Below are 25,767 nucleotides of genomic sequence, written 5' to 3' on the forward strand. Positions count from 1 at the left end.
ACAAGAATGGGTAACGGGCAACAGAATACAGTTCTTAGAATTCCTTATGGCTGTCTGAAGAATACCATTTGTGTTGCGATGTTCCTAACATGCAGCTTACCTAAATCTTGTCCAGTTTAAGCAAACATGGCATGGATTGCGGGAGACACTAAATCCCTCCCTCGTTTAACTAATCCTAGTGTCAAAACTTTCCATTTATTTAACTGTATCCTAATAAAAAGATAGACCACAATGTCCATATCAATGTCTCTATGGAATCACTGATCATTTTTCATTGATCAGTCACTGCAGGCATCTACATTCAACCAGGTACCTGTCAACATCCTGGACTGGATTAAGCATTGATGGAATGGACTGCAGACTACACTGCACTCTGAAGAACAGCTTGAAAACTTGTCTCACTCACTAACACAAGTTGGTCCAATACAAGCTATTACCTCACCCACTCTGTCTCAAATATCATGGGACCAACACAGCTTCAACAACATTGCACACACTGCACTCTCTAAGTCACCAGTGGTCCATGGACCACAGTTAGAGAACTTTTACCCTATGGATCCATTCAAATTGGCCCACCTATTGAGAAATGGCACCAGTGCAAATGATTTCAGGCTGCTCCTCAGTTGACATAAATGATTACGGTCAATGATGCTAACCTCAATGAAAGTATGCCAGTTAGCACCTGCTGAGTATCTATCTCTGTGCTTTTAAGATTAATTTTACTCTTTTGTAAAAACAGATGTTTCTAGTTTCAGCTCAGATCAATACATTCACACTCTTTGGGATGCTCAGGTCTCTTCTGCCTTGGAGAGTTCCCCTCTCCCTTCATCATATCAGCTTAAAAACAGCGGAGTGGATATTTATTATGGTGAGGTGTAGGGATCTCAGCCATGCTCAGGACCCCATTGTCTAGGCATGTACAAACACAGAGATGGTCCCTACTAAAAGACCTTAGTCAGACAAAGGGTAGGGAAAAAAGAGATAACATACAGGCAGAGTGAACAGGGGGATGGGTTGCAAATAGCTTGTCAGTGCCACAATTATTTATTTACCTCCTTTTAAAAAACCTTTTGGGTGTTTAGTTGGGATGGATTAGCTGAAAAGAAGGACAAGGAAAGCAGAGGGGACATTAGACTATTTTCATCCCAATATTTTGTAAAAAGGAAGAATTTTCACAGCTGTGCCAGGATGCTGTACACTTGGAGTCATTTTTCACTGTTAGGTCATAATAAACTTCTAAAAGAAAATGGAAATGCTGACAAATCAGTGTGGCAATACTGGGTGCAGATACAATTTACACAAACACAATTACCATTGTTCACACAGATTTTCAAGAAGAGTATATTTAGATTTTTATCAAGTTGTGCTTGACCTGACACTGATCTCCTAGCATCTGTACATTATCAGTCAGACAGTATTTCACTATTCACTTGCTAGTACTTACCTGCTCCACTGACATAGCTTGTGTCTTGGAAGAATGAGTGGCATGCACATAAAACCCAGCCCCAGCAATAATGTGCACCTCGGTTTCCTCAGCAAGCTTCTTTAAAGTCTTTACATCTCGGCTGATACCCATGGTTGTGTTTTCCACTATAGTCCCACCACCTGCTGCCTTATAATGTAATAGCTCTTCCTTTACAGCATCTGTTTCCTGACACAGAAGAAGGTTCTCTTTATGGCTGTAGGGATTCTGTTTAATCCAAAACAAGTTCTTCATCTCAATGGGCCCATCAGACAAAGCTTCTTGGCCTGAAGAAGGTGGGACGTAACAGCAGCTGTAGTTCATTGTCAAGTGTTCATGGGTCATGGTGCAGCCAAGCTGACTTGGCTCCACAAGGCCCAACACGGTCTGCACTTTACCACTCAGGGAAGGCATTTTTCTTCTTATTTTAAAAGGAAAGAATCCAGATTCTAAACAAGCATTTGCTGGAAAAGAGGAAGGGAAATAAAACATGAAAAAAGTTGTATAAAAAGCAATAAAGCACCTATAAAATATAGGAATTTCACTCCCAATGCCAATGTAGATTGTTCCTTACAATATATTTTAAACTCTTTGTCCAGTCTAGTTTTAAGATGGAGTTTCCTTTACTCCCTTGTGGGAAACTATCCCCAGTTTAGCAGACTTCCCTAGCAGGGAATTTTCCCTGATATTCAGCCTACATTTTCCTTTTGAACCATTACTCCCAGTTATCCCCCCCTGGATCACTCTTATTGTTAATAAGTGTGTTAATAAGCTGTTTGGAAAGTGGGGGAAAAAAAATCACAAACATGCTTTGCTTGCTTGTAAGAAAAAAAAGATTAATAAATGTCTTTGCACACTAATATCCTACAGGAACAGTGATAGACAGAACTTGTAAGGAGTGTTTCAAACAAGGAAAAGATAGCAGACTTGCCTACTAGCTCAGAAAGGGGGTGGCTCTCAAAAAAGCAAAGAGATGGTAGTAGGAAAGGCAGAAAAATGGACCATGGTTGCTGGCATGTTGTGCTGGTTGAAGTTATGTCTACACTACAAGCTAGGGGTGTGATTCTCTGCTCACGTAGACATACTTGTGCTAGCTCTCATCCCAGATTGCATGCTAAAAACAGTAGTCAAGGTAGCACGGGCAGCAACAGCACATGCTAGCAGTCCCGAGTTCAAACCCAGTTGAACCCAATGGGTACGTACTCTGGGCTTCTAGCGCGCTGTCTGTGCTACCACAGCTCTGCTATTTTTAGCATGCTAGTGCAATGAGTGCTAACATGAGTACATCTATGCGAGCTGGAAATCACATCCCTAGTTCATAATGTAGATGCAGTCTAAGTGAAGAAAGAGCTGTGTGATGGTGGGGAGAACCAATATGAAACAAGATCAGATACGTAGACAGGGGCACAGATACGTAGGGACCTGAGGGCAAGGAAAATAAGTTTAGACTTAATGGAGTTGATAAAAGGAAACCCTAAACAATTCCTCTTTGACTTTGGCATTTACACCCTATAGCAGTTATTGTAGTTCCATTTGGCCCAGTTCCTTCACTGTGTCTTCATTAGTCCATGTCCCCTCCAGACCCTTTTGTGGCTGTGAATTTCACCAAATATTTGCCAAAACCTTTCTGGTGTTCTGAGCCACTTTAGGCAAGGGTCTGTGTAACTGGCAGAAAGCTGGACCTGAATTCTGTCAGAAGGACCCCTAGATTCTACAGCTGGCTGGAAACTCAATAGCAGATCCAAATACATTCCAGCAAGGAAATTTTTATCAGATTACGTAGGGAAATGAAAAATGCAATTGGCACAACTATGTTTATATTCTCATTAACGTCAATTATTTAAAACTGTTCACACACTTTCAGTTTTCAGTGTGGTGTAGATTTTCACATTGACAAAAAGCAGCAGCATTATAAAAGCCGGATGTTCTGTCGATTAGGCAGGAGGCAGTTGGGGCTTTTGGCACCAAATGTGTGGAAGGAGTTTTGGAGTTGGGATGGAGTCCACTAGTTGCACTAGAGGAGAAAGGTGACACTTCCATTACTCAGCCATCCAGTACCCTAGCAGCATTTCTACCATATTTAGCACCCTGTCATGTCATTGTCTGACATTATTTGTGAGTTCTAACCCTTGTGTCCTAGTCTCCTGGCTCTTTGACTGTCATTTCTAGTATGGTGGTTGGCATAGGAAATAATGATAAATTCAAAGTTAAATTTATATCAAGATATGTAAAAAATTTCTCATTCCAGTTAAAGGAAAACATCACATTTTATTGTGGTAACGCAATATCCCATTAAGACAAATGTTTCCTTTTTAATAGCAACCACTGTATGTTCATTTAGGATTCTCTGCTCCCCAGCAGCTGTCACATTTTGTTAGCTTGAGCCACCAGCTGAACATACTTGGCATCAATGCTGAATATTACTTGCCTGATAATTTTTTTTTTAAATGGAAAGTAGTATCCTCCAAGATTGAATATACCCTTTCCAAGTCCACGACTGTGCCTATGTTTGGACACCTTGTTTGCCCTACTGTGTGAAGATTTTGGGGGGACACTCTCCACCTATTTTAGTAACCTGAGGTCAAATTCTGATTTCAGTTACATTGGTGTAAATGTGGAATAACTCCATTGCGGTTCCTCTGGATTTACAGTAGTGTAACTGAGGCCTGGTCTACACTACGCGTTTAAACCGATTTTAGCAGCGTTAAACCGATTTAACGCTGTACCTGTCCACACTACAAGGCCCTTTATATCGATATAAAGGGCTCTTTAAATTGGTTTCTGTACTCCTCCCTGATGAGAGGAGTAGCGCTAAAATCGATATTACCATATTGGATTAGGGTTAGTGTGGCTGCAAATCGATGGTATTGGCCTCCGGGCGGTATCCCACAGTGCACCACTGTGACCACTCTGGACAGCAATCTCAGCTCGGATGCAGTGGCCAGGTAAACAGGAAAAGCCCCGTGAAATTTTGATTTTCATTTCCTGTTTGCCCAGTGTGGAGCTCTGATCAGCATGGGTGGCAATGCAGTCCCAAATCCAAAAAGAGCCCCAGCATGGACCGTACGGGAGATACTGAATCTGATTGCTGTATGGGGAGACAAATCTGTTCTATCAAAGCTCTGCTACAGAAGACGAAATGCCAAAGCGTTTGAAAAAAAAATCTACAGGCTACACAGTGCTGCGTGACAAGCGTAACGAAAAGCCACAGACTCAAATGGACGCTCATGGAGGGAGGGAGGGGGTACTAAGGACTCCAGCTATCCCACAGTCCCCAGCAGTCTCCAAAAAGTATTTGCATTCTTGGCTGAGCTCCCAATGCCTGTAGGTTCAAACACATTGTCCGGCGTGGTTCAGGGAATAGCTCGTCAATTTACTCCCCTCTCCCCACGTGAAAGAAAAGGGAAAGAAATCATTTCTTGACTTCTTTCAATGTCACTCTGTGTCTGCTGAATGCTGCTGGTAGATACGATGCTGAAGCAGTGAAGAGAAGTATCCGCTCCTCTCCTCTCCCTGGTGGCAGACGGTGCAGTAGGACTGGTAACCGTCCTTCTTTTCAACCCTTGAGTGCTCCTGGCTGGCTTCAGGTGAGGCTGGCCGGGGGCGCCTGGGTGAAAATAGGAATGACTCCCGGTCATTCCCAGTAGATGGTACAGAACGGCTGGTAACCGTCTTCATCATAGCAACTGGGGGCTGAGCTTCAATCAGCCCCCTCCCTTTCATGTGAAAAGAAAAGATTCTGTACTGCCTGGACTATCATAGCAGTGGGATGCTGGGCTCCTCTCCCCCACACTGCTTAATGTCCTGCCTCGACTATCATAGCACCAGGAGGCTGCCTCCCCCTCATTTTATGTCACTAAAAACTCAGTATTTCTTATTCCTGCATTCTTTATTACTTCATGACACAAATGGGGGGGACACTGCCACGTTAGCCCAGGAAGGTTGGGGGAGGAGGGAAGCAACGGGTGGGGTTGTTGCAGGAGCACCCCCCGTGAATGGCATGTAGCTCATCATTTCTGCGGGATCTGACACAGAGCAGCTGTACTCTCTGATACACTGCTTCTCTAGTACATTTGCCCCATATTCTAGGCAAGACTGACTCTATTTTTAGAAACCACCCAGTTTTGCTTTTGCGCCCCAGGCCGATCTCAAACAGGGGCACCCATGATAGCAGCAGACAGCACAGAAGGACAGATAACCGTCATCTCATTGCCAAATTACACTGGCAGCAGACGGTACAGAACGACTGGTAACCATCTCTGCTATCATGCAAAAGCAAATGAATGCTGCTGTGTAGCGCTGGAGTATCGCCTCTGTCCATGGCATCCAGTACACATATGGTGACTGTAAAAAAAGAAAGCTGAACGGGCTCCATGGTTGCCGTGCTATGGCGTCTGCCAGGGCAATCCAGGGAAAAAGGGCGTGAAATGATTGTCTGCTGTTGCTTTCCCGGAGGAAGGAATGACTGACGACATTTACCCAGAACCACCCGCAACAATGATTTTTGCCTCATCAGCCACTGGGCTCTCAACCCAGAATTCTAAGGGGCGGGGGAGACTGCGGGAACTATGGGATAGCTATGGAATAGCTACCCACAGTGCAACGCTCCGGAAATCGAAGCTAGCTTCGGACCATGGACGCACACCGCCGAATTAATGTGCTTAGTGTGGCCGCGTGCACTCGACTTTATACAATCTGTTTTATAAAACCGGTTTATGTAAAATCGGAATAATCCCGTAGTGTAGACGTACCCTGAGAGTGGAATTTGGCTCCTGAACAGCAGGAATTCCTACAGCAGAAACTCAGATCCAGTTCTACTTCTCCCAAGCCTCACTGGGAAAATATTGTTATCTGAGGTGATTAAACTAGCATTTCTTTTATATGGCTGAACCTACAATATTAGTTTTCTTCAGCTAATTTTGATTAAACAATGTTATGTTATTCCTTTAGACGTTAAATGGGCAGTGACTATGATATTTGTTAAGGCTACTACCTACAACTGCACCATGTCAGAGGTTTCCAATCTGTAAAAATGTCACCTGAATCTCTACAGGTTAGAATTAGCAGCAACTCTCTCTCTCCCTCCCTCTCTTTTTAAGTTTACTCCTCGCATTAACGCTAAACAAGGCTGACTACCCAGTTCAAGTTAGATCTGCCTGATGCTAGCTGCAAAGGCTTGAGGATATGTAGATATAATTCCTAGTCAAATAAAATCATGAGTTATGAAACAAAATACATGTTTAATGATGCCCAGAGGATAGGACTAACTGGAGCACATATTATTGATTAAAGAGAGGTCTTTCCCTTTCTGTCTCCATTTTAGTGAATAATATCATAAACACGGGTCTGTTACTGGTAAAGCCCTAAGAGCAGATTTTTTGTGTTTAACTTTCTGTTAACGTGACAGAAGAACAAAGTCAAAAGGGCATTGAGGCCTAGATATCAAAGGGGTTAATAATATATAGATCTCTGATCTTTAGGGCTAAACAAAGTAGGACAGTAACCCCATTTCATAGCGACAAAGAGCTACTCATAGTGTTTCAATCTAAGCATCAAATACCAGCTTCAACAGATTAGCGACTGACACTGTATAAAGAGTTTTCAGTGACTGTGGTTAACCTAGTTATGAAACTTGGCCAACCTTAAGAGACAGATATGGTTGATTTACTGTATTTGTATGTCCTGTGTATAAGCAGACGCTGTATGAAAATCCCAATTAGAAAGGACTGTTCTGCTATGGATTTAAAGAGTAAATGTCAGCAGAAGTGGTTGTGCTGTATATGGTAGACTTAATATAAAACATTACTTGGGGACATTTCCATAACATGGGATTACAATAATAGTGCTCCAGGTGGGTCATTGTGTTGACTTGTTTGCAACAGTACAGAGTCATTCTGCTAAGACAGACTCCTAATTTATTAATATAATGAGTTATTTGTCAAATAAAGTCACGAAGGATAAGATTTCGAAGGGGACTGCACTTGTGTGAATCATTAAAAGCAAAACACCTCGCTCTTTCGGTAACTGTGGTTGGTTGTGATTAAAATCAAGTTGTCTGACATCATTAATTGAATGTTCTTGATTAGAGTTGGTGTTCTGCAGACCAGCCCGCCATTTTGGAAAAGATTCAATGACCTGAGTGATTCTTGTCATTCCTATAGTCCAGGCAAAGAGAGTAAGATGATTGTCTTAAATATTTAGTCCTTTTCTTGCTGTTTTTTTCTTCCCACTAAAAAACTATTGTGGAAGTAGAGCAAGAACTGACAGGGATTTCAATGCATGACAGTCTCCGTTAGCAAGAGTCAGGTTAGCTGTAACCCTAATAACGTGAGATTTGTAGAAGCGAGGATTGTGTGAAGCGAGTGAGAAAGAACTGTGGGAGAAGTCATTGCAATCTTGTGTTGATAAGATTGTGTGAAGCGAGTGGGAAAGAACTGTGGGAGAAGTCATTGCGACCTTGTGTCGATAATAAGGAATGTAAATTGGCATCTAAATAGAAGTGAGAAAAATAAGATAACAAAATAGCCTATGTATAAACAAAATTCAGCTGTTGCTCATTATTGTAGGTAACAAAAAGTATAAATGCTTGCTGTAATTGTTTACTTGAAAAGAGACCTGCCTAGGACTGGGGCAACCCTGTGTCCTAGGGCACTCCCTCCCTCTATACAATTGTAAAGAGAAAATAAAGTATCTTGACTCTGCTGCACCCAACCAAAAAGTGAGAACTAAGTTTTTCTCCGACACTACACTCTCACATTCAACCTAAACCTGGCAGCATAACCAGGGGTATTTACACTCCATATAAAACCATACTTTCAAATGATTTTTTTTGAACAGCTTCTTTGCAAAATGCACATTTTAGCCTGATGAAACTACCTTTTATAAATATGTTTGACCAAGTAATTATAATTTAATCAGGGATGGCCATAGGGAAAATAGTGCCATGGGTGAACTTGTATTTTGGCACCCCGGAATTGCTGTCTCCCTTGGTCTCCCACCCATTCCCTGGCCCCTGCAGGATCCCCATGCCCTAATTGCCCCAGGATCCCACTATCTCCTTGGGCTCCCCCCCATTGTGCCTGGCTCCACACCCCATTGCCTCTGGTCCCTGCTTCCTCCCCCAATCCCTCCCCATTGCCCCTGCTGCCTCCCCATCCATCCCCTCTGGGCTCCGCTGCCTCTCTGGGCTACATTCCCTTCCTCCTACCCCTCACTGTCCCAAACTCCCTTGTGCAGCCTCGCACCCCAGGCCCACCCCACTCCTTGCCTCTTGACCATGGCATCCCGGGTGGTTGTGCACCCATAAGGCTGGCCCTGAGTATAATGAAAAAAGCAGCTCTTATGGTAAAACTAGATATTGATAATTAACAATTATAAGATGGTATTTTCCTGTTATTTTCTAGATTTTTCTATTTTATTTTTACTTATGTTATATTACTCAGCAAAAGCAATTCTCATTGAATCAGGCTTTCTGCTTGCTTTCAGACAGCTATTTTGATATGTACGTAGATTTTCAAGATGAATTTTCTGCTGATTCCTTTCTGACACAGATATATTAGATTAATCTCAACTAATCTGGCCTGACCTCTGTGAAGACCCATGTTTATGTGTGTGATCCACTTATAGCCAGGGCCGGCTCTAGCCATTTCGCTGCCCCAAGCACGGCGGCACGCCGCAGGGGGCGCTCTGCTGCTCGCCGGTCCCACAGCTCCGGTGGATCTCCCACAGACGTGGCTGCGGAGGGTCCGCTGGTCCCGCGGCTCCGGTGGACCTCCCACAGGCATGCCTGCGGATGCTCCACCGAAGCCGCGGGACCAGCGGACCGTCCGCAGGGATGCCTGCGGGAGATCCACTGGAGCCGCCTGCCGCCCTCCCAGCAACCGGCAGAGCGCCCCCCGCAGCGTGCCACCCCAAGCATGCGCTTGGCACGCTGGGGCCTGGAGCCGGCCCTGCTTATAGCCTGTGGGTGCTACCTGCTGAATTCTGCCAAACAAAACCTAGAATTATCTGCTCCAATGTTGGATTCTTCTTGTAGCAGGGATTAATCTGTTGACTTTTAAGATTTTGTATTACTGCATATATGCAAACCTAAAAGAAATAAAAGTACAAGCTTCTATAGCACCTTTTGTCAGAGGCTCTATAATTACTTCACAAATTCACACTTTAAGTGAAGCATTCACATTTTAAGTGACTTGTCCAAGATCATTCAGTGGGCTCTCTTCCTGCAAGATATAAGTAACTCTCATTGACGTCAGTTAATTGCTAGCTAAAGCCGTTTTAGAAACCCACAATCCTCAATTAAGAATTGTGGAAAATATAATTAATTTAATGTTCTGATTGGGGTGAAATCTTAATCACCATCCTGTTACCTTCTGTATTGACTTTCATAAATACCATAATTCTAGCATGCTATAATAATATACTCGCCTTGATAACACCTGATGGTACCATAGCTAATTCATATATATAAACTAACTCTACAAACAGCAATTAAGACCACAATCCAGCAAAGAGCATGTACTTAACTTTAAACTGTTAGTAGTCCCAAGGAAGTCACTGGGACCACTCACAGACTTTAAGTTAAGCTTCTGCTTATGAGCTTTGCCGAATGGGGGCTTAATTAACTAAATCCATGTCTTATGTACATACAGTTCATTTCTGTGAAAACATGTTTCTTCTCTTAGGTAAGACAATGAGATTTATATACATGGTCATGCATAGTCTGAACATCAGTAAAAGTATTAATGAATGCAATCACAACCTGTACTTTTCTAGGGCTTGGCCTACACTACAGAGTTAGGTTAGCAGTTGACGTTGGCCTAACTATGTCAGTGTCTACACTACAGCTTTTCTCCCGCTGTTGTAAGTGCCCTACGGCATAGTAACTGCACCTCCATGAGAGGCATAGGGCTTATGCTGGTGTAGTTAGGGTGACACAGTGTCTGTATAGACTGCACTACTTACATCAGATGTTGGCAAAAATCTTGTCAGTTTCACAGCTCCCTGCACCTGACTCAGCTTGGGCTGTCACCCTGGGGCGGATCAGGAACTCTCCCCCCGCAGATTCCCAGCTTCTGGTGGGCTGCTGCCAGACTCCCCTCTTCCTGCTAGGAGCTCTGCTGCCCCCCAGACCCTTGACTCCCAGTGAGCTGCTGCCCAGGCTCTCTGCTTCAAGTCCAGTTCCCTCCAGAGCTCTTAAGAGTGTGGCTGCTCTGAGACAATAGCAACATGAAATTGACAAGGGGGGAGCTTCAGCTGTGAGACTTGTGTGGCTGTCAGTGCCCCACAATGCCCCTCTTCAGCCAGCGCAAGCACTCCTTGTGCGGACGCGCGCCACTGGCCGGAGGGTAGTGTGGACATCAACAGCTGATTGAACTACTGCAGTGGCTGTAGCTTGACCTAAATTAAGTAGGCCTAATTTTATAGTGTACATGACCGATAGCACTCCCTGCAAAGGAGTAACTTTCTTTCCTAGCTCGACCTGCCTTTCCAACTGACAGTAAGGACTCTTTTCTGCAGCCTGACTCACAATGAGTAGCACTTACTCTCTTGACTTCAATGGGTCTACTCCCATGAATATGTACTACTCAATGAGAATAGAGGATGAAGAATCTGATCCAAGTGTTGGCCAATACTCAGGCGTTATTAAGGAATGTATATGTATATAATCTCCGTAGCCTAAAATGAAAGTCATTTTAGTTACATTATATTACATTGTGAGATATACATACACACAAAAAATACTGTGAAGAATGGAACTGGGAGATAGAAGGAGAAAAATGCTGTTGAATATTCAAGGGACTGCAGCTATTGACTTCTCAAGTTCTGACAAATATTCCAGTTTTTTTTGGCATGTTAGAAACCAGAATGGAAACAACTCTGAATAGAAGTCTCTGTCTTTTGAGGACTCAATTCTAAGGCTGGTTGGAACATTTTCAGAAAAATATCATTTCATCAACGTTTTCATCAAGGGAGAGAAAGACATTCCCTCACACTCTGTAGCCTAGGGGTTAGAGCACTGGCCTGGGATGTGGGAGACCCTTGCTATGTCTGATTCAGAGTGATCTAGGATGAAAAATTCAACTCTGAATTAAGCGGAAGAGGGACTTGCACTTGGGTCTTCCATATCCCAGGCCAACGCCCTGACCACCAGGGCGACATCTCCCTCCCCCTTCTTCCTGAATTGAAAAGCTCAAGTTTTGGTCTGAAAATGGATATTTCAATACAAACATTTTTGCCAAAACATTCAAAATGTGTTGATTTTGTTCCAAATGCAGAATGAAAACGAATTTTGAAAGCTTGAAAGTTGCCACAAAATAGAACTGTCATCCTTTGGTCAGCTCTACTCAATTCATTGTAGGTTTTCCCAACCTAGGTAAGAAAATTAAAGGACACTCCCTGAGCTCCCCATCCCCTACAATGGATGGAGTCCTCCAAGACACACAGAGACACTTCCATTCCCTGAGCCCTTGTGTCGAAGAGGAGTTGGAGAAGGAAATAGATAGAACTAAAAATCACATATCTCCCAAGTGCCTCTTTGAGGTGGCACTAACAGCCATGGAACAACTTAAATGCTGATCTGAAGTCTGGGGTAAAGGATTCCTTCCCCATCCCAGCTTCCACGGTTCTGCTGAGTACAGAGCCAGAAACAGCATTTGTACCTCACAGTAGAAAGCACTGAATTTCTGAAGGAAAACTACTTCATAATATCATTCTAATCACTACCACTAATTAGAAAGAAGAGTAAATCACTAAAGAAACAAGTTGTGTTAAATAGAATGAAAAATAATAATTTAAAATCAAATTTTGCAGGAAGCTGTCAACTTATCAAACTGAGGGAGCAGGCACAGGAAATGAATTAATCAGACCTTTGCCAGAATTATTAGGTTTGCTCTAATCTTTTTAAAAATACATATAGTTACTAGTATAGCAGCTAAAATAATACGTCTTGAATGTGCACTTCCTATGTGTGCCAATGGCAGGCTGCATTTCCTGAATCCTAACTTGCTTCCAGAAAGCACCAGTAAAATGTCCACTCCCACTGAGAGAAAGAGAGAAGAGGCAAGCTCCGGTCTGGAGATATTGAAACGATGGGAATTTCTAAAAACTGTTTTGAAATTATTCTTTGTACTACGGTAGCACCTAAGAGCCCTCGTCATGGGCCAGAATCCTATTGTGCTGCGGTATAAACACAGAAATGATGGTCTCTGAAAATTAAATGGGCATATACACATCTTCATAGAGCAACTATTATTTCTCTATATAACGTACAACTAAGGACTGCAGTTTTTCATTATCGTCTTGAAACAGCTACCTAGAGTTTATGATAGTAACTCTAGGTGAACCTTTACAGCAATCGACTGTACAGTGCACAAAATATCATCCTCATGTTTAGTCTGCTACGAAACACTAGTGCAGTTGTTACTGTCCCTAGAGGTATGACTGAGAGCTATGGGACCCACTGGTAAACAGACTAAGAATAAATCCTGCAGTCCTTACCCAAGTAAAGCCTCCACTGAATGCAACAGACATTTTGCCTGAATACCAATGGCAGGATTTGGACCTTTGTTGGTTTCCCATCTGGAACCTGCACTTCTGTCATCGTGTTGTTACAATAGTCTTGTAATGAGAAGTCTACCTAGGCTGGAATTGGTTGTTTCCTGTGGTAATCTCATATTGCTAAAACATAATAATTACATAAACAGTCTCCACATGTCTGCAATCATTTTGACTTAGCAAACACATTTTAACAGTACTAGCACAGAGTCTCTCTAGACTTGCACGGAAATCATTTTATTGTCATTACATTACAACATGAGATTATAACAATACTAAATGCAGATTGCTGTGACGGAAAATGTATGAAATCTAATAGGCATGGCTCAGTAGCTATTTGTTAAAATTTAAAAAAAAATCAATTCACTTTCTGTTTTGGAAATAAGGGTTGCCTTGTTCCACCATGAGCTTTATAATAGAATCTTTCCTTACATAATCATACAAACACAAGAAATGTGACGTAACACAGGTTATGTATTTATATACAAATAGAAGCAAATGCTTTAAAGGTCCGATCCTGCACCTAATTATTTCAGTGGAACAGGGAGAAGCCTAAATATTTAGAAACATTTCATACATGAATAATAAATTAACCTAATAGATTTCTGGAAGAATTTAAGAGACATGCATACTAGCTAGCGCTAACACCAAGTAGCAGTTTTGTAATACTATTTGTTCTGTGTTACTGGCTCTTTTAAAAATATCATATGTTGTACATAAACAAATATGCAGCCCACCCTTGTGTAGGAAACTATACAAATAAAATGTAACAGCACAGAGAAGCATGCTAATGTTTGCATTACTGCAGAGGCTAGCAGAATCAATGAATCTCTTGTAGCTAGGAGTATGTATCTGATATCATTTAATCACCCCTAAATATTTGGCTCAGGACAGCAGAGTAAACTTAGAACATTAAGGAAAGTACTGAAGTTATCACACATCCCAATATCTATCTTAGAGTTTTATACGGCTACCCATCACTGTAGTATCTGAGTGCCTTCCACGTAAAATCAATAGCAACAGTGAAGTCCCTAGCAAACTTCACGGAGTCTTTGGTACTTTTCCTTTTTCAGGGTAACAAATCTGCTTGGGGTAGGGTTTGTGGTTTTGATTTTGTAATATATAGTTTAATAATTCTCCCCGTTCCCTATTTCTTCCCCTCTGGTTAGTAAAGGTTTATTGGGTTGAAGAGGGTGTCAGTATTGTGTCATTCTTATGGCTGAAAGGCTTTCTCAAAGAGGAAGGTTTTGCAGCAGTTCCTAAGGATAAACTCTGGATTTGCCTGTTCTCTTCAGGAAGTTTGCTCCTTAGCCAGATCCCCTTCACCAGCAATGCTTTGGCCCCAGCTCTCACATGCCTCATCCTGGGCTTTGTGTCCCAGAAGAACATAGCTGTCACTGTGGTTCACAGATTAAAATTCAGTCTTTAATGTACCTAGAACTTGATCCATTTATTGCTTTGAAAATGGGGACCTGATGCTGTCATGCAAGCTTAATGCAGAGTTGAGCAGGATCCAACAACATCATACCACTTTGATGAACAGTGATGTGTGACACTGAGCTAATGAGGGTTAGGCAACCAGCAGGCTAAAGTGGCCTAAAGATCAACCTTTAAGAACATATTAGGGAAGTACCGAAACGGTAAACAGGACCATTCCTTGCAGATAGTTATCAAAGCCATGTTAAATGGACAAGAGTTCTGTATTGTTAGAGAGTTAAAGGTAAATACTGGTCTACACTAAAGCTGTAAGTCTACTTAAGTTACACTACTGCAGTTACATATGTTATGTAATTGAAGTTGATGTGATTTAGTCGATTTACAGCAATGTCTACACCGCGCTATGTTGACAGGAAACGCTCTCCCACCGACTTCACTTCCCTGAGAGGTGGAAGGTGAGTACAGATGTCCAAAGGAGAGTGCTCTGCCATCATAAGAACATAAGAACGGCCGTACTGGGTCAGACCAAAGGTCCATCCAGCCCAGTATCCGGTCTACCAATAGTGGTCAATGACAGGTGCCCCAGAGGGAGTGAATCTAACAGGTAATGACTGAGTGATCTCTCTCCTGCCGTCCATCATCACCCTGTGACAAACAGAGGCCAGGAACACCATTCCTTACCCATCCTGGCTAACAGCCATTAATGCACTTAGCTTGTCTTCACCAGACCCACTAAATCGACACTGCTGCATTGATCGTAGCACTGCTGAGTTAGCCAGAATACAGACAATCCCTGATTGTATTTATCTATGTTTACCTATATCTGTTAGGAGTTTAACAATGTTGTCTAATTAGCATGTAGAAGCTAAACTTTGGTTCCTGTCCATAATATTTCATTACTATATTCTATTGATTCAGTGATCAAAAAGGAACATTAGCAATTAGGTAAAACTTAGATAAAACAAAATCATTTTTTAATTTCTTTTTGAAATTTATAGTAAATTATCTGTGAACCTTTGAACGGCAAATTGCCTTATGCTAATCAATGCAACTAATTATCCGTATATACACAGGAAATAGGAATTGACTTCAAAGTAACCATTTATATTACCTATTCTTCATCCAAGGAATGCCCACTGTGTTATCTGTGTCAACAGACTATAGTAGCCTGCCAGAGATCCAGGAGTGCCGCCAACTTTTTTGCTGCCCCCGAAATACCGACGGCGACCAAGGTGGCCAAAGATCCGGCCACCGCGGTCGCCGCCCCCCCAAATGTTAGCGCCCTAGGTGACCACCTAGGTCACCTAATGGGTTGCACTGGCCCTGCAGAGATCTATAAAAGAACTCTAGGGCCTGATCCTGTCATCTCAAGTCTGCTTGAACTTTACCAGGGGAAATTTGAGTCACAAGACTGAGGTCTCCAGCTCCAGTCTGATTACCCTACTATTTCTCATGGAACAATTTAAACAGATTCTGCACATGGACTGCCTACTGGATTATGACCTATGGAATTGATTCTGGAAGAACTTTCTACAAATCAACAGCTCACCATCACTACCTATGAAACTGACCTAAGAACTTTATGCATATCTGTATGCATAACGCTCTTTAACCACCATAATTCTCTTTTTTCTTTTTCATAAATCTTAGTTAATAAGAATTGGCTGTAAGTGTGCATTTGGGTATGTCATGGTATAATTCCCCACTCTGAACCTTAGCGTCCAAAAGATGGGGTACTAGCATGAACTCCTCTAAGCTTAATTATCAGCTTAGTACTTGTAGCGCTGCCACCAACCAGGAATTCCAGTGCCTGGTACACTCTGGTCCCCCCCAAAACCTTGCCCGGGGACCCCCAAGACCCAGTCCCTCTGGATCTTAATACAAGGAAAGTAAACCCTTTCCCTCACCGCTGCCTCTCCCAGACTTCCCCTCCCTGGGTTACCCTGGAAGATTACTGTGATTCAAACTCCTTGAATCTTAAAACAGAGAGGAAAATTCACCTTTTCCTCTCCTCTCTCCCCCTCCCAGACGCTCCCTGAGAGAGAAAGTAATCCTAACACAGAGAGAAATTAACCTCTTTCTCCCCTTTCCCTCCTTTCTCCCCACCAATTCCCTGGTGGATCCAGACCCACTCCCCTGGGGTCTCACCAGAATAAAAAAACCAACAATCAGGTTCTTAAACAAGAAAAGCTTTTAATTAAAGAAAGAAAAAAACAGTAAAAATTATCTTTGTAAATTTAAAATGGAAAAGGTACAGGGTCTTTCAGCTATAGACACTGGGAATACTCTCCCAGCCTAAGTATACAAGTACAAATTAAAATCCTTTCAGCAAAATACAAATTTGAACTCCTTCCAGCCAAATACACATTCACAAATAAAGAAACAAACATAAGCCTAACTTGCCTTATCTACCTAGTACTCACTATTCTGAACTTATAAGAGCCTGTATCGGAGAGATTGGAGAGAAACCTGGTTGCACGTCTGGTCCCTCTGAGCCCCCAGAGTGAACAACAACCAAAAACTACCAGAACACACAAAAACTTCCTTCCTTCAAGATTTGAAAGTATCCTGTCCCCTGACTGGTCCTCTGGTCAGGTGACAGCCTGGCTCACTGATCATGTTAACCCTTTACAGGCAAAAGAGATATGAAGTACTTCTGTTCCATTAACTCTTAACTATCCATTTATGACAGGGTAAAATCTGAAATACTCATAGACCTGGTGGGTAATGTGTTCGATCTCTTGGGATTAGTAGAACGTTGTAGATGGTGAACAAGATTTTCAGTAATTCTCATCATATTTAACTTAGCTTCTGGGAGGAAGCCCAGGGCTGGATCGCTTTAAGGGAGCTGTATTTTTGGCTTCTGGGTATTTTGTAAGATATTTCAGAAGCTGCTTAGTTACTGACTTGGTGAATCTACTTATTAGAATAACCACCAGTTTTGGGGATTGTCTCCCTCATTCTTTATAGTTTGCCCTGACTGAGCATTCTGTGTGGCCCCTCCAGTGACCATGTCCACAGGATGTATACTTTCACTGGAAGATGAACGCTATGCCTCGACTAGTTCTTCTGAGTGTTTCCTCTTTCTGATCAGCATTGCTTCAGTCTTGCCTGGGTTCATCTTGAGCCAACCATTCTTCATCCAAAAATTGATTTCTTCTAGACCTTCTGACACATCAGTAGTGGCAGTGGTTGCATCAGCTTAGAACAGGATATATATAGCTGAGTATCATCAGCATTCTACTGGCAGCTGGGCCAAGGGCATCTTGCTAGCTCTCTCTCAGTCTGATATGGGTACTGAAGAGAAGAAGGAATACTATGGATTCTTTCAGAGAGAAGGAGTAGTTATTCACCACCACTTCCTAAGTTCTGCTGGAGAGGAAGGAATGGAGCCAATATTCTGTTGGGCCATCTACAACTGCTACGTCATGTAGGCATGTTAATAATACCTTAGGGTACACTTTGTCAAAGGCTGCAAATAGGTTCAGTAGCCTGTGTTCACAGCCATAAGAAGGTGGTCTTTTAGCGCCACTATGTTGTACCCTGATTTGAACCCTTGGTAGCAGGCATCCGGAATACTGGCTGACACTGGAGCTTGATGGTTACTATTTTCTCAGTTACTTTGTCCACGAATGGGAGGTTGGAGATGGGACAGTTCCTGGAGAGGTCTTCAGGGACAAGGTTTGGCTTCTTGAGGCCGCGGTGAACTGCATTTTTCAAGGTGTTTGGCAGATGCGCTTCTCTGAAGGAGGCATTAAGTATTTCTGTTAATGGTTGGTGTAGCTGGTCTTCACAGCCTTTTACCAGCCAGAAGGGGCACAGATCCATTTCACAGGTCATGTCTCTAATACTTTCATGGTTTCTTGATATTCAGAAGATGTAATGGGGCCAAAATCAATAAAGGTGATGGGATGGATAAAGTGATCTGGTCTGGGATGGAATTTTTATTTCCCAGTTATCAAATACTTATGGAGCTCTTACCAGCAAATTATGTTGACAGAGCTTCACAATGTATGCAATAGTGGTCCCACTGCCTAGTGCAGCAGTGTGACAGCTCTATGTGATTCTCTCTCACTACAGAGAAATTCCTACTCTACACGATTTCAACTGAAAAGGTTCACCATCCATTAAAAAAAAAAAAGACTTTATGGTCATATGGCCAGAGCTAGTGGATTGTTTCTGACCTGATTCACCATGGTCACATCAGGCATGTGGCTTCCATTTCCCTTCTCAAAATCCATTTCTGCTCCAACAAGAAACCAGCCAACAGATAAATTGAGAGGGTAGATGGGGATAGAGGATATTTACTAATGTAATTACAAAACTATCTTTTTAAAAATAAACTGCCTCCCTGTCACCCAACCTTCGTTATTATTATAGACCAGCCAGGCATCTTAACTTCAGTACGTGGAAAGATAATGATGTAAATAATTAAGCAATCAATTTGAAAACACCTAGAAGATAATAAGGTGATAAGTAATAGTCAGCATGGATTTGTCAAGAAGAAGTTGAAACAACCTAACAACTTTCTTTGAGAGGGTAACAAATTTGTGGATGGAGGGAATGGTAGATTGGTATATCTTGACCTTAGTAAGGCTTTTGATGCCGTCTCGCATAACTTTCTCATAAAGAAACTAGGGAAATACTATCTAGATAGAGCTATTATAGGGTGGGTGCATAACTGGATCGAAAACCATTCTGAGAGAGTTGTTAACAGTGGTTTCTGTCAAGTGGGGTCCCACAAGGATCAGTTCTGGGTCTGGTTCTGTTCAATATCTTCATCAGTGATGTAGATACTGGCATAGAAAGCACATTTATAAAGTTTGTGGACAATGCCAAGCTGGGAGGGGTTGCAAGTGCCTGGAAGATAGGATTAAAATTCAAAATGATCTGGAAAAACTGGAGAAATGGTCTGAAGTAAATAGGAAGAAATTCAGTAATGACAAATGCAAAGTACTCCACTTAGGAAGGAACAATCAGTTGCACACATACAAAATGGGAAATGACTGCCTAGGAGTGAGTAGTGAGGAAAGGGATCTGGAGGTCATAGTGGACCACAAGCCAAATATGAGTCAACAATGTAATACTGTTGCAAAAAAAGCAAACATCATTCAGGGATAAATTACCAGGAGTGTTGTAAGCAAGACATGAGAAGTAATTTTTCTGCTCTACTCTGCACTGATTAGGCCTCAACTCAAGTACTGTGTCCAGTTCTGGGTGCCACATTTCAGGAAAGAGGTGGACAAACTGGAGAAAGTCCAGAGAAGAGCAACAAAAATGATTAAAGGTCTAGAAAACATGACCTATGAGGGAAGATTGAAAAAACTGGGTTTGTTTAGTCTGGAGAAGAGAAGACTGAGAGGGGATATGATAACATTTTTCAAGTACAACAAAGGTTGCTAAAAGGAGAAGGGAGAAAAATTGTTCTCCTTAATCTTTGGGGCTAGGACTAGAAGCAATGGGCTTAAATTGCAGCACAGGCAGTTTAGGTTGGACATTAGGAAAAACTTCCTAACTGTCTGGGTGATTAAGCACTGGAATAAATTGCTTAGGGAGGTTGTGGAATCTCCATCATTGGAGATTTTTAAGAGCAGATTAGAGAAACACCTGTCAGGGATGACCTAGCTAATCCTTAGTCCTGCCATGAGTGCAGGGGACTGGACTAGGTGACCTCTCAAGATTCCTTCCAGTCCTATCATTCTATGATTATTCACTTTCTTATACCCTAGTTCTATAAGCTGTTTCACATGAGGAGGCCCTGTGTCTGTGCATAGCTCCATTGCCTTCAATAGGTCCACACAGGTGCAGAGGTTCACCAACATGGAACAGCTTTCCAGATCTGGGCCTTAAATTTTAATCTTTTCCTGGGAAAGGATTACATCTACCTTCCCACGCTTGTATAGCGCCCTGGTACTGGTTGCCTAATCTTGATTGGTGCACCAGGAATATAAATAGTACTAATAATAACAATAACTAATAATACCACTGCTTCTAAACAACAAGAGGCTGGCCTGATCAGGCTGCCAGCTTCTTTGCCATATTTTTAGGCCTCTTTCCAGTTATTGTTGAATCCCTGATCCATCAGTATTCATGCAAGAACTGGCCAAGGAAACTTATTATTACTCCTTAGTTTCATACCACTGAAGGTTACTGCACTTTGTTTGGACACCCAAGCTCCAGGATGGAAAAGGAAAGCAGTACAGAAGAACTGTGGTGGCCAAAACTTTGAGACGGGAAGAAAATGGGATGGGGGAGGTAAGTTAAGAATTGAGCATCTCACAACACAAGCAAGTATTTTTCCAGTAGCACAGCCTCTGTGTCCTAGGCAATGTTAATTTTCTGTGACAGACTAAGGTTCTTTAGAACCTCTTGCTCTCCAGGCCTACCTGAATAACATGTAGCCATCTCTTTCAGTAAGGGAAGATTACAGCTGTCAAGATCTACACCAGAGTTTTAATTGATGGTGGAGAGTTTTCAGCTTCCCATCTGTCATAGGGTATACAGACCATGCCAAGAAAACAGTTAACTGCCTTTCATTTTAGAATACTGCCTCAGCTGTCTCTAGTCCAGCATTTCTCAAATGTGGCCACTGCTTGTTATGGGGGGTGGGGAGCAAAGTAGCAGCCCCTTCCTGTTGCTCCTGGATGCACTGCCTTGGTGTTGATTGCTGAAGCCACCAGCAGTGGTTGGGCCCTGCTCTCCCTGTGGAGACACCTGGGGCACAATGCTTGAGAACCAGGCAACTGGTGAGGTTCCCAAGTTCCCAGAGGCAGTGTGGTTCAGTCTTTGGACTTCAGCCCTGGGGTAGTGCGGCAGCAGGGCAGCAGACTCTGGCCACAGGGCTTCGGGCTCCAGCCCCACACCCACCCCCATTGCCCTTGGCCCCTGCTACCTCCCTCGACCCCTCATCCAGGGCTTAATTTGTCCCTAGGCTTGACAGGGTTGAGAAATTTGTAAAAAGCAATTTTTGTATCCTTGTTAATATTACTTTTCACAACAGACTTATTAGCTAGCAATAAATAAATTACAATAATTTGGACATGTACATGTGCATATTTCTTTGTTTTTCCTAAAGCTAATTAAGTATTTTAGGAAGAAGTGAGAGAGCAAGAGTTGGTGGCCGTACTCTGAGGCCACCAAAAATTTGTCCTGAGAACCCCTGAGTCACTGCAGAGATACTCAGGAGAGAACAGAAACAGCTGGGAAAATTGAAAGAACCCTCTTCTTATACTTCCATATAAGGGATCAGATTCTGAAAAAGCAGAAGTAGGAAATCACAGTTCCTTATAAGTCCTCAGCAGGGCTGAGACCAGGAAACAGCTTGGTTCTTTGGTTCACTTTCTCCAGAGAAGTTGGCTGAGAAATGCCACCCTATGGGCTAGTCTACATTGGGGGTGGGGGTGGTGTCAATCTAAGTTACGCAACTTCAGCTATGTGAATAATGTAGCTGAAGTAGATGTATTTAGATCTACTCACCGAGGTGTCTTCACTATCGTGCGTCAATGGCAGACACTCTCCTGTCAATTCCCCTTGGCTTCTTGTTGAGGTGGAGTACCGAAGTTGCCACTAGAGTGATCAGCAGTTGATTTATCACGTCTATACTAGACACGATAAATCAACCCCCACTGGATTGATTACTGTGGGAGTAGCAATAGGAGGAGTGATTTTTCACATGCCTATCTCTTGAGATTTGGCTGAGCTTGAAACTATGAGCAAGGAAAAGTGGGGAAACTTCCCCCCCCTTTAACCCTAAAGAGGTGGGACTCTGTTAGACCCCAATATCTTGGATTAACTGATAAAACCGGTCCCTCTTAGACTACAAAATACCTACCTTGTGTTCTGACTGGTATTTGATCTTGCCCTATTGCAGGGGTAGGCAACCTATGGCACGCGTGCCGAAGGCGGCACGCGAGCTGATTTTCAGTGGCACTCACACTGCCCGGGTCGTGGCCATTGGTTCGAGGGGCTCTGCATTTTAATTTAATTTTAAATGATGCCTCTTAAACATTTTAAAAACCTTATTTACTTTACATACAACAATAGTTTAGTTATATATTATAGACTTATAGAATGAGACCTTCTAAAAATGTTAAAATGTATTACTGGCATGCAAAATTTTAAATTAGAGTGAATAAATAAAAACTCGGCACACCACTTATGAAAAGTTGCCGACCCCTGCCCTATTGTATGGACATCATCTTAGTCCTAAATCAAAGGAGAAAAAATACTCATGTGGTCTGAAAACACCAATCCCCTAATAGTACACTACTTACTCAATATTCTGTACCTCCAGTGTACTCTGGCTTTAGGTACTTTATGAGCAAGTGTCTCAACAGGTCTGCAAACTGATTGCTTTTTAACAACGAAGGAAGCAGTAAAGCTAATTTCTATTGCATTGGGCACTAAATTTTGTTATAAATTAGCACTAGTCACCTTTATGAAATGTAATTAAGCATCTGAATGCCATTGTTGCCATCTCTGATTATAACAACAAAAGTGAATATGACAATGGTGACACTAGTGAGAACATTATGCCTGTTTAAATCCCCAAATGCAAGAGAGGCGTTAATAATAACTGACATTTATGTAGTGTCTTTAATTCAATGATCCCAAAGTACCTGACAGAATAATACAAAAATGCGTATTACAGGGATCACTTCATCCATCACTCAAATACAACCACCCCACAGGCAGAAGGCTGCAACCTTTTAACACCACAAAACAGATGAGGACAGAAAGTGAAGTATGCCATATGTAACTAACTACTGGGGTAACTTTAGATAGGCAGAATACAATTGTCCAACAGAAATTCAGCCAAGGCTAAAATCCTTCCTCTTGCAAGACGTGCCATGAGAATCTTTAATTACCACAAATAGGCAGAACCTTGCTTCTATCCAAAAGATGGTATCTTCAACAGCAGACTGCCCTAAAACCATGCTGGGATAGTCACTTATTTAGTCCTAATAAAAGAGGAAGAACGCTACTTCCCATAACACCTAAGGTTTCCTTTAAGAGCTTGCATTCATGTACCAACTAGGCCAGCCCTCCTTACCTGAGCTCCCCACTGAGACGGCTTACTTACCTATGTTGATAGCCATGCATGTCAATAAGGGTCGCAATTATAATGTGGCCATTACTGATCACCTCCACTGCAGAGTCCTTGGACTCTGAAGAACTGTCTTCTGCTTCCAAAGTAACCTTCTATAGGAAAGCTGGGAGATGCCCTCACCACTGTGGGAAGTTGGGAGCTACCAGATGCTACACTATTCATTTAATAGTCTAGACACACTCTATCGCAATATTGAGATTTTTTTTTTTTTAATTCCAGGTTATTTAATAGGACCCACACAGCTTTCACCTCTGCTCCTTGGCTTGCCATCTCCACAGGGGAGGCACAGCAGGAATAATAATCCAGATGGTTGTATGCTGACTGTAATTTAACTGCTCTGAGGTTCTAGACTTAAACCCCTCATAGCATAATGGCCTTGCAAACCTGATGACAGCATTGACCATTAGCAGTGGTGACTTGCCCTATCAAACAGACTACTGCTCGACCTGGAACTCTAGGTTGTAAAAACTATCCGCTTCTCTGTGCCAAAGTTGAATCACTACTAGAGAGGGGGCATTCCTTCCAGATGCTTGGCTGGCCAGTGCTGCATGAGTAGCAAAAAGTGTCAAAACCCTAAGGACAGTGAGTCCCTTTGATCACACAGTGCAGCAATTCCCTCTTATTGGTTTGACAATAATTCAACCACTGTTTCTCATTCTGTCACAAAACTGCTACCACCCCATTGTCATTGATTTCCTGGGCAGAGGGGTACTCACATATGCCAGCTCCCAGGTTGCAGTTAATATCCTTTTCAGTTCCTCAAACACCTATGTATTCCACTTTCCAACAGAGCTGGGTCTCTCCTGGCCAATTAGTTTTGGTTTGTGTGTTTGGCTTCTACTGCTCCAGTTATTTCCAATCCTTCTGTGTACTCCCACTATTTCCCTTAAATGGTCTGTCGCTTAACACGGGAAAGTCCAACTGGCACAAGGCCTTCTTATGCCAGAGGAGGTATTTCCCGTTAGCCTGTCAGACGTGCCCAGTCCTTCTGTGTCCTCCTTAGCTTCCTCCCCCCAGCTAGAGGGATGGGTGCCACTACTGCAGTGTTTCGAAGCATGATACTGAAACCCGCACACAGTAACACACTTCATGCAGGGAACGTTACTGCGCAGGCCGTGGTCCAAGCACAGGAGTGGGAACAAAGTCCTGACTGCTACAGTGACTCGCTGTGTGGGGCGGGACAGGCGGGCTAATTTACTGCCTCGCTCACACCATTGGCGGGGGAAAACACTTACAAAACAAAACCCGAGCTCAGCCGGGGTCCGCCTGGGCGCCCAGTGCCCGACACCGGAACCACCCGGGGCCGGGCCGGCCCGCAGCACTGGCTCCCGCCCCCACGGCGGACGAAGCTGTCCCGGGCCGCCGCCGAGCTGGCTGCGTGCGGCTGGCTCCCGCGGCCGGGCGGGCACGGCTACAGCTCGCGGGCCGGGACTTTGTGCGGGACCCCCCGCTCCCCCTGCGCTGCTCACCTCCGCGCAGCCTTCAGCACCAGTCCCTCCGCCCGCCTGCCTTCTGTTCCGCCTCCCCGGCCCCGGGCGTGGCTTCCCCCTCCGCGCACCCGCCCCTCCGCTGGCGGCCCCGGGCGGGGGCGGCTGCTGGCGGTGCTTGGAGGCCGCCAAGGCCGGGTGTCCCTCACCACCCGCAGCAGCCACCGGCTCCCTCCCTGCCCCCTGCAGGGTGCTCGCACTTCATGCGCCGGGCTCATGGAGAGCCCGCTGCACTGGCTGCCCTGCGCCCTGTAATGGCGCTGCGCCCCGGGCCGCTGCTCTGCTCCTGTTTCATGGGGCTGAATTCAATGTGCCTGCTGGCTGGGCTCTGTGGGGGTTGACGTTGTGTCTCTGCCTCTTCCTGGTGTGTCACCCACAGTCCGTCATGGTGCTACCAGCCTTGTGACATTGGGCTGCAGCGCCTTGCACAGCGCGGGAATCATAGCTGTGTAGGTCTGGCAGGGACCTCCAGAGGTCTGCTAGTCCCATCCCCTGCACTCAAGGCAGGACTATGTAATAACTAAACCCTTCCTGGCAGGTGTTTGTCTTAAAAACTTTCAGTGAGAGAGTTGTCACAACCTGCCTCTATAATTTATTCCAGTGCTTAATTACTCTGACAGGAAGTTTTTTCTAATCTACAGCCTAAACCTCCCTTGCAATTTAAGCCTACTGCTTCTTGTCCTAGCTTCAGAGGTTACTTAAAACAATTTTTCTCC

At 43.4% G+C, this 25,767-nt stretch overlaps 1 protein-coding gene across 2 annotated transcripts in view; it reads right to left on the reverse strand.

The window, feature by feature from the left end:
* PTER (phosphotriesterase related) overlaps nucleotides 1-25,105 on the reverse strand; it is a 36,173-nt gene extending 11,068 nt beyond the window's left edge. The window contains exons 1-2 of one of the 2 annotated variants that reach the window (XM_050939651.1): nucleotides 25,034-25,105; nucleotides 1,445-1,911 (exon numbers count right to left, since the gene is read on the reverse strand). In XM_050939651.1, the coding sequence (XP_050795608.1) occupies nucleotides 1,445-1,876 (432 nt within the window). In that variant the 5' untranslated portion in view covers nucleotides 1,877-1,911; nucleotides 25,034-25,105. Of the gene's footprint in view, nucleotides 1-1,444; nucleotides 1,912-24,280; nucleotides 25,000-25,033 lie in introns of those variants that run through there. The other variant, XM_050939650.1, reaches the window with a different exon arrangement.
* Between the last annotated feature and the right edge of the window lie 662 nt (nucleotides 25,106-25,767).

This window comes from Gopherus flavomarginatus, chromosome 2 (genome assembly GCF_025201925.1).
Source record: "Gopherus flavomarginatus isolate rGopFla2 chromosome 2, rGopFla2.mat.asm, whole genome shotgun sequence".
NCBI lineage: Eukaryota > Metazoa > Chordata > Testudines > Testudinidae > Gopherus > Gopherus flavomarginatus.